The 8,768-nt window shown below is 42.6% G+C and overlaps 1 protein-coding gene across 1 annotated transcript; it reads left to right on the plus strand.

Annotated features, from left to right (window-relative positions):
• Nucleotides 1–918, plus strand: LOC114706960 (keratin-associated protein 3-2). The gene has a single exon (XM_028889526.2). The coding sequence runs from the start codon at nucleotides 253–255 to the stop codon at nucleotides 550–552; it is 300 nt and encodes a 99-aa protein (XP_028745359.1). The 5' UTR covers nucleotides 1–252; the 3' UTR covers nucleotides 553–918.
• The last annotated feature ends 7,850 nt before the right edge of the window (nucleotides 919–8,768 follow it).

The following is an 8,768-nucleotide window of genomic DNA, read 5'->3' on the forward strand; positions in this document are numbered from 1 at the left end:
ATCAGTTAAAATTTGGCAATGAATTCAAATAAAAGGTAATTAGCAAAATAGGGACTCTTTACAGGCATCTAAATGTCAGGTCAATTAAAAGATAATGGGAACACGAACATAAACAAGAACCAGGAAAGAAGCCCATTGGTGGGACCAACGCCCACTGGGGAGGGTATATAACAACCCCGGAGCAAGAGGAGACATTTGAACCTCAGAGACTTCATCTTTACATTGGACCAAAGCCAACCAGACTCCATCACCATGGCTTGCTGTGTCGCCCGCTGCTGCAGTGTCCCCACTGGCCCTGCCACCACCATCTGCTCCTCAGACAAGTCCTGCCGCTGTGGAGTCTGCCTGCCCAGCACCTGCCCACACACCATTTGGCAACTGGAGCCCACCTGCTGTGACAACTGTCCCCCACCCTGCCACATTCCTCAGCCCTGTGTGCCCACCTGCTTCCTGCTCAACTCCTGCCACCCGACCCCAGACCTGCTGACTGTCAACCTCACCACCTATGTGCAGCCCGGCTGTGAGGAGCCTTGCACCCCAAGGTGCTGCTGACCTGTGGCTCCAATGCTTGGTACCTGTCTTCGAAAGAGTCAACCCGGGAGCCCTAGCACTTACCTGGCAGAACCTGCAATTAGTTTACTCTGGTTTAGAAGCCGAAGTTGGGTGATGCTGTCATTAACAACACCTCTCCTGCCTGCCTCAACCAAAAGAAACCAGAGTCTTTGGTGATGCAGCTTTTACCTGTAACCAGATGCAGTTTGGACGGTTGATAGTTTAAGGTCTCTGAAAATGTTGACTCCTTTGTGCCTTTCTTTGGGTGTTTGGGGCTTCTGATTTCGGTCTTGGGTGGTATCTTTCTGAAATATTAGGGAATTTCTTCATGATCTTCCTAATAAATTTTGTGTCTGTGGCATAGCACAAATGTGCATAATTGCTTTTTTTTTTTTTAATCTCTATGACTTCGTTAAATGTGTTTCTGAACTCCTGGTATTAATTGGCATTTAAAGAAAAACTACCAGCATGGGTGACATTGAAAATAGAGGCAGTAAAGAGAAACTTTTGATCTTGTTACTCTTGCTGTCCTGGGGAAATTAAGTGGTCTAGGGTCCTAGTTAGGGTTTCTATTGCTGTGACAAAACACCATGACCTTGCTTCTTGGGGAGGAAAGGGGTTGTTGGGCTGACACTCCCATATCACAGTCTGTCACCGAAGGGATCAGGGTGGGAGGCAGAAACTGAAACAGAAGCCAGGGAAGAACACTGCTGGTTGGCTTGCTCCTCACAGCTTGCTCAGCCTGTTTTCTTATACAGTTCAGAACCAACCTTCCAGGGTCGGCCCCACCCCATGGCGGGGCTCTCCCACATCAACCATTAATCAAAACAGTACCCTACAGACTTGTCTATAGGCCAGTCTTATGGAGGCATTTTCTCAATTACGATTCCCTCTTCTCAGACAGCTCTAGCTTGTGTTGAGCTGACAAAGAACACCAGCCAGGACACTTGGTATGTGCTGATTTGAATGGGAAATGTTTTCCCATAGGCTCAGGTATTTGAACACCAGCCCCCAGTTGGTGTCACTGATTGAGAAGGTCATAGATCCTTTAGGAGGTACAAAGTGTGTCACTGTGAGCTGATTTTGAGCTGTTATAGTCTGGTTCCACTCCCTATTCTCTTTCTCTCTCTCTCTCTCTCTCTCTCTCTCTCTCTTCTCTCTCTCTCTCTCTCTCTCTCACCTCACACACACACACACTCTCTCACATACACACACACACTCTCCTCTCTCTTTCTCTCTATCTCACACAAACACACACACACTCTCTCTCACACACACATACTCTCTCTCTCCTCTCTTCTTCTTCTTCTTCTTCTTCTCTCACTTCTCTTCTTCTCTCTTCTTCTCTCTCTCTCTCCTCCCTCTCCTCTCTCTCCTCCCTCCCTCCCTCCCTCTCCTCTCTCTCTTTCTCTCTCTCTCTCTCTCTCTCTCTCTCTCTTCTCCTTCCTGACTGCCAGGTTGGACTCATACTCTGACTGCCATGTTCCCCATTATGGATTATATCCCTCTGGAACTGTGAGCCAAAATAAACTCTTTCTCCCCAGATTCATTTCTTGTCAATGACTGAAATAGAAAAGTAACCAACACCCAATGTGTAAGAGTCCAGTAGAGAAGTGTGCTTGAAGGTAGACTTCAATGACTTGCCTGGTTCAAGCTGCTTTAATCCATGTTTATTGCTGAACTACTCATCATACTCAGGAAACAGAACCATCCTTGTAGCTGGAAGTTTTCCTGTGTCCTACCTGGTCCCACAGCTGCTCAGATCCAAGTAAACACACAGAGACTTATATTAATTAAAACTGCTTGGCCATTAGCTCAGACCTACCACTGACTACTTAAACTCTTACACTTAAACTCAGCCCATTTCTGTTAATCTATGTGTTGCTATGTGTTGCATGGCTTTACCTGTGTGCCATTACATGCTGCTCCCTGGACAATGGGCTGGCGTCTCCTGACTTAGCCTTCCTCTTCCAAGAATTCTTCTTGTCTGTTTATCCCACCTATACTTCCTGCCTGGCTACTGGCCAATCAGCGTTTTATTAAACCAGTGTACAAAAGCATTATCCCACAGCACATCCTAGATGCCTATCAGTATATGAATGGTTAAAGATAAAACATGGAAAGTGGCTCCATATAATTAGTTACTAGGAAAATGTAAAACAAAGTGCAACACTTTACAAAAGGTAGAATATCTGAAACTGTAACAACTGATAAGACCAAATGGAGAAAACTCAGACTGACTATATAGTTCATCCATTACTGATGGCAACATGAGTGATGTGACCCCATTATACTTTTGATATTAAATATCCCCCAAATTCATGTGTTGAAGTCTTTGTCCCTGGTTGATGACAATATTGGGAAATCATAGAAACTTTAGGAAGAACTGCCTACTAGAAGGAAGTGTGGTCCCTCAGAGTGCACTCAAAAAAAAAATATTGGGATCCCCCTCATCTCCCATTATCTGCTTCCTAACCACCACATGGTGAGCAGCTTTCTCCTTTTCTCCATCCCTTACTTTGATGTCCTTTGTAATGGGTTCAAAGCGATAGGACCAAGTGACCATGAACCAAAACTTCTGAAATCATGAGCCAAGATAAATTTAAGTTTGTTTACCATAAACATTTTGCTATAGTTGTGTAAATTAATATAAATCCTTTGAGTATAAAACTCCAGAAGTTTCTTTTTTTAATATTTAGTTTATTTATTTATTTTAAAAATATTTTCCTTTTCAATTATGAATATTGTATCATCTGTGTGTGGGTATGTATACATGAGTGTAGGTGCCTACAGATGCCAGAAGAGGGTGTCAGACCCTCTGGAACTAGAGTAACAGGTGGTTGTGAGCTGCCTGACATGGTGCTAGGAACCAAACTCAAGTCCTCTGCAAGAGCACAAGGTGCTCTTAACTGCTGCACATCTCTCCAGTCTCTGATAGCTTCTTATAAAAAGAAATAAAATATATACCTACTCACAGCTCAACGATTCTACTTTAATATTGACCCAAGAGAAGAAAAAAAATGCATTCCCAAAAACATTTGCACATGAATGATTTAGAAGTTTTATTTATAATAGCATCAAATGAAAACATCGTTCATCCACAGAAAAGACAAAAAAAATCAAAATTACAAAATGAACCTTTTAAATTCTATAAGATACTGATACAATATCAGAGAGCTGGAAGACAGAGTGCTAACTGAAGAAAACCAGACACAAAATTATGAACACTGTGTGACTTTATGCATAAAATTCAAGAATACAGAACAGTAATCCACAGTAGCAGGAATCACTGTAATGTTTACTTTTAGAGCCAAGTGAAAAGGACACAAAATAACATTCCAGTGTGATGGGAAAATGTTAACATCTTGACCGGAGTGATGGCTGCATAGCTTTGTCAAACCTGCGCCCAGCCATATATAACATTTTCTTAGCAAATTAACTTAAGGAAGGAAGTGAACATGTTAACAATTATGCAGCCATTGGGAACCAAGATGTCTCATTTAGCAGTACTAAATTTTATAAAGTAAAACACATTTTGGTGTTTATTGGTTGATAACCACACAGTAAAAAACACAGGCATTATTTTCTCATTTTATGGTGAACACAAGTTAAGGCCCAAATAGGGGTTCCATTCCTAGAAAAAGAAAATACAGTTAGTGAGTGAGAGTGTTACACCTAAATGTACATCTAATCAGTCACATGACAATATGGCCACCGGGCCAGTAGTCTTCACTCTCCACCCATTTTCCTTGTCTTCAATATTGATTTTTGTAAAGAATTATGTATCAAAACACAAGTCCCTATTAGTAAATAGATTTGTCTTTAGCAAACTTATTAACGGTCTGTTATATGCTAAGGACCAGAGATAAGACATAGTATGTCTTAAAAGAGACGCTGTCAGCAGGCCCTGCACCTCATGTGGGCACACAATAGAGCCAACCCCACTGGCAGAGGTGTGGGTGAGCCAGCCCTGATGTTGTGAGCAAGGGAGAACTGTCCCCATTACTCATCTGTCATGTGATGGCATGAGTGGGAGAGAGATGCCACAAACACCTCACCCTCCCACCTCTCTATCCCACCTCCAGCCCCTCCCACCCATCATGCCTGAGGCAGGTGGGAGAGCTGGCCCTGAGGTCAGAGGGCGGGAGAGCTGCCCCTGCCCACCACCAGCTGCAACACTTGGGAAAGCAGGTCCTGCACCTTGTGTGGGCAGCACAAAGAGCCAATCCCATTGGTGGAGGCATGGGTGAGCCAGCCTCGAATTTGTGGGCATGGGAGAGCTGTCTCTATTACCCATCTGTAGTGTGGCAGCATGGGTTGGATGGGAGAGATGTCTTCTCCCCACCTCCCATCGGTGCCTGAGGCATGTGGGAGAACTGGCCTTGATGTCATAAGAGTGGGAGAGCTGGCCCAAGTGTGAATTTGTGTGTGATTTTTTTTACTTTTCTTTGAGAATTTCAGATGGGGTGCTTTGATCATATTCATTCCCCCCCCCCACACACACACACACATCTATACTCCCTTTCCTAATCATCCAACTTTGTGTCCCTCTCCTCTTTTTTAAACCCATCAAGTCTAAACTGTGCTGCCCATATACCCTTGGAAATGTGGCCTTCCCCTGGAATGTAGTCAACCTATCAGGAACAACACTCCTAAAGAAAACTGACTCTCCCTCCCCCAGCAGCTCCCAGTAGCTCCTCAGCTATGGTGGGGCCTCATGCTCACCTCTCTTCTCCATGCTCAGATTTGGTCTGACTTGAGCTTGCATGAGTCTTATTCATGCTGTCCCAGCCACTGATTTCCTCATGCAACTGCCCTGCTGTGTTCTGTCAACACTGTCTCCTTGTGATCATTTACCACCTCTGGCTCCTACAGTCTTCCTGCTTCTCTCTTCCATAATGATCCCTGAGCCTTGGCGTGAGGAGTCTGACAGGGATATCCCAGCCTGAGGCAGTTGGATGGCATTTCCTGTAGCTAGAGTTTCTCTCCGGGTCCCACCAAGCCCCAGCAGTCCCATAGCCCACTTATAAAATAAACACACAGACACTTATATTATTTAAACTGCTCGACCATTAACTCAGGCCTACCATTGTCTAGCTCTTACACTCAGCCCATTTCTGTTAATCTATATGTCGCCACGTGTTCTGTGGCTTTACCTGCTGTCTTTACATGTTGCTCCCTGGATGGCAGACTGGCATCTCCTCCCACTCCACCTTCCTGTTCTCCCAATTCTCCTCTCTGCTAGTCCCGCCTATACTTCCTGCCTGGCTACTGGCCAATCAGTGTTTTATTTATCGATCAATCAATCATCCACAACAATTTCCCTTAGTTTTTAACATGAAAGGTGAGCCATGGAACGGGCAGGAGAATCAATGCTGTGAACTTGTAGAGTGGCGGAGCTTGGGTGTGTGAGAAGAGTGGAAGACAGAGAAGGAGCTAGCAACCAGGGAAGGAAGATCCTGGTTGCCAAGGTAGACAGTTTGGATTGTATCAGTGAGGAATAAAAATTGATTTTCAAAAGAGTGACTCTGGCAGCAGGAGTCAGTGGGTGTCCTAAAACAAGAGCACATCATACACGGAACAACCACGTTTGCCATCATGAACTTTCATGATGTCGATTTGTTTCCCTCCATTCCCAATGGTCTCTTCTTCTGACCATTATAAGGTTCAGGTGTGTGTTCTGGCCCCTTTCCACATTCTCAGAGTACAGCTATTCATTATTATACAAAACTGCCTATTTAATCAAGACCAAAATGAATACCCATGCCCTTCAGATGCAATAACCAGCAGCCAAAACTCTCCAATCAGAACTTAGTTCAAGGCAAAGGAAATAGTCTTTTTTTTTTTTTTTTTTGAGAGTTAATTTAAAATAATAATATAATTTAAAATTATAACACTCTTTTGGAGGTGGTTTTTTAGACAGAGTTCTTGATATGTATTCCAGACCATCCTCAAACTTCTAATCCCCCTGCCTCAGCTTCCCAAGTGCTGGGATTCTGGTCATGAATCACCACACCCTGCTTCATAGTATTATGTTTAAAAAATTACCAAGGCCTATGATAGACGACCAGTAGTCAATAGAGTTTCTCTTCAAAGCTATTTTGCATGTTATTTATCAGTTTACTCCTGGAGTATGATTTTATTTTAGGTATTTATCTTTTCAAGTGTGCTTTTGAACCCTCTGCATCATATCCTTTACAGAATAGTATCAGTAAGTACACCATGAACCCCTCTAAGAATATATAACACAAGGATTCAAATAACTCATGAATAAAGAATCCTAAGATATTATCTTACACACTAGCTCATTCTCCTGATTTTTATTATTTTATTTCCATTGGCAGCTACCTAGGGAGCAATGCTCAAAAGGGAGGAAACAACTGTGTTTTAGATCATGAATTTCTCACTTTCCCAGATTAATGGATTTTCTTTCCCTTATAAAGAGTCTTACAGGGACTAGGGAGATGACTGGATCAGTAAAGAGTTGGCTGCACAAGCCTGAAGTTTTGAGTTCAAATTCCCAGCACGAAAGCTAGGCACAACAGTACATCTGTAATCCCAGTGTTCAGGGAGGGAGTGGGGAGGCAAGAAGATCCCTAGAGCTCACTGGCCATCCAGCCTACCTGAACGAGTGAGCGCCAGGTTCAGTGAGAGACCTCGTCTCAAAACGGGGCACATGCCTTTAATCATATCATTCCGGTGACAGGTTCAGCCTGGTCTACATAGCATAGGGAGTTCCAGGTCAGGTAGAGCTATATAGTGAGACCCTATCTCAAAGAGAATAACAATAAGATAAAGAGCAATTTAAGACACCCAGAATTAACCTTTGGCATATCACACACACACACACACACACACACACACACACACACACACACACACACATTCAGGAGATGGACTCTTAATGACTCTGGAAGAAATTTTCTCTGTGTACTTTTGAAAGTGAACTATAAATCACAATTAAAGTAAAAACAACATAAAATTGCGCTTTATAGTAGAGGTGAAGTCCTAAAACAAATGAAAAGAAGTTCGGTCTCAAATCTGCATCCAACTGGTTCTGTACCAGAGGTTTAGACTCAATGGAACTGCTGTTTGAAACATAATCACATCCCCTAAGTTCCAATATTTCTAATTTTCATGAAATTGAGACTTTCCTAAATAAACAAGAGGAAACAGACTCTTGTTAGCTTTTTATGGCTTCCTTGGCTCCACTTCTAAGTGTAAGCAATGAGGTTACCCAAATCTTCATTGCAATTTATATCTTGACTGTCCTTAGAAATATAGGTAAGGACTGGGGTTGTAGTTTGGGGTATATCATATATGTAGTATAAATAGAATACCTTATATTTGAGCCCCAACACCAAAATAAATAAACAATAACAGCTTTTAAAAAATAGCATAAGGACTCTAAAATGGAAATACAAAAGGTGAAGCTTATGTGTATGACCATCCACTCTGAGCAGATCCAATCTCAAAACCTAAGCAGGGTTGGGCACGATTAGTGCTTGGCTAGTGATCGAAAGTTTTCGATAACCAAATATCACAACTCAGATCTTGACAACCAGTTTATATTTTTGCTCACAAGGGCACAACTTAATCTTATTGTTCTATAAAATGAACACACATGCTTTATACTCAGTATATCTTTTTTTTTTTTTACTATGTAAGTACTTGCTTCAAGTGGGCGCGCGCGCGCGCGCGCGCGCGCACACACACACACACACACACACACAAGCACTTCAAGATTGGTAACCACCATTTTCATGGCGGTTGGTAGCACAATCAAACACCTGCAATTTAATGAGCTGTGGTGTCTGTTTTTAAAGTAGACAAGAGCAATCAATTTTCAAAATCAAAACCTATGGAAATATTACTTTCTGTATCTCTAATGAGCTCTACCTATAATTACTGATGGCTCACATTTTCTCTTGGGTTCCTTAGTCTTTCAAAAGGATAATGTTTCCTATGACCATTTGCTAAAATAAGGATTTTATCCAAGCAGCATGTGGAAATGGCGTTAGTCCTGATTTAGTAACCTGAAGTTATCCTTCTTTTATGAGGCATAAAACTTCCTCGGTAAATAAGCAACACTAATGAGATGTTTGTAGGGAAACTGGCACCCGCGGTGCTAGAGAAAACACGTTGCGGCCTGTAAACAACCATTTGAGGGGTGATATAAAGGTCTCAGAAGGGAAGGGGATGTTTGGAGACGAGAC

This window comes from Peromyscus leucopus, chromosome 8b (genome assembly GCF_004664715.2).
Source record: "Peromyscus leucopus breed LL Stock chromosome 8b, UCI_PerLeu_2.1, whole genome shotgun sequence".
Taxonomy (NCBI): domain Eukaryota; kingdom Metazoa; phylum Chordata; class Mammalia; order Rodentia; family Cricetidae; genus Peromyscus; species Peromyscus leucopus.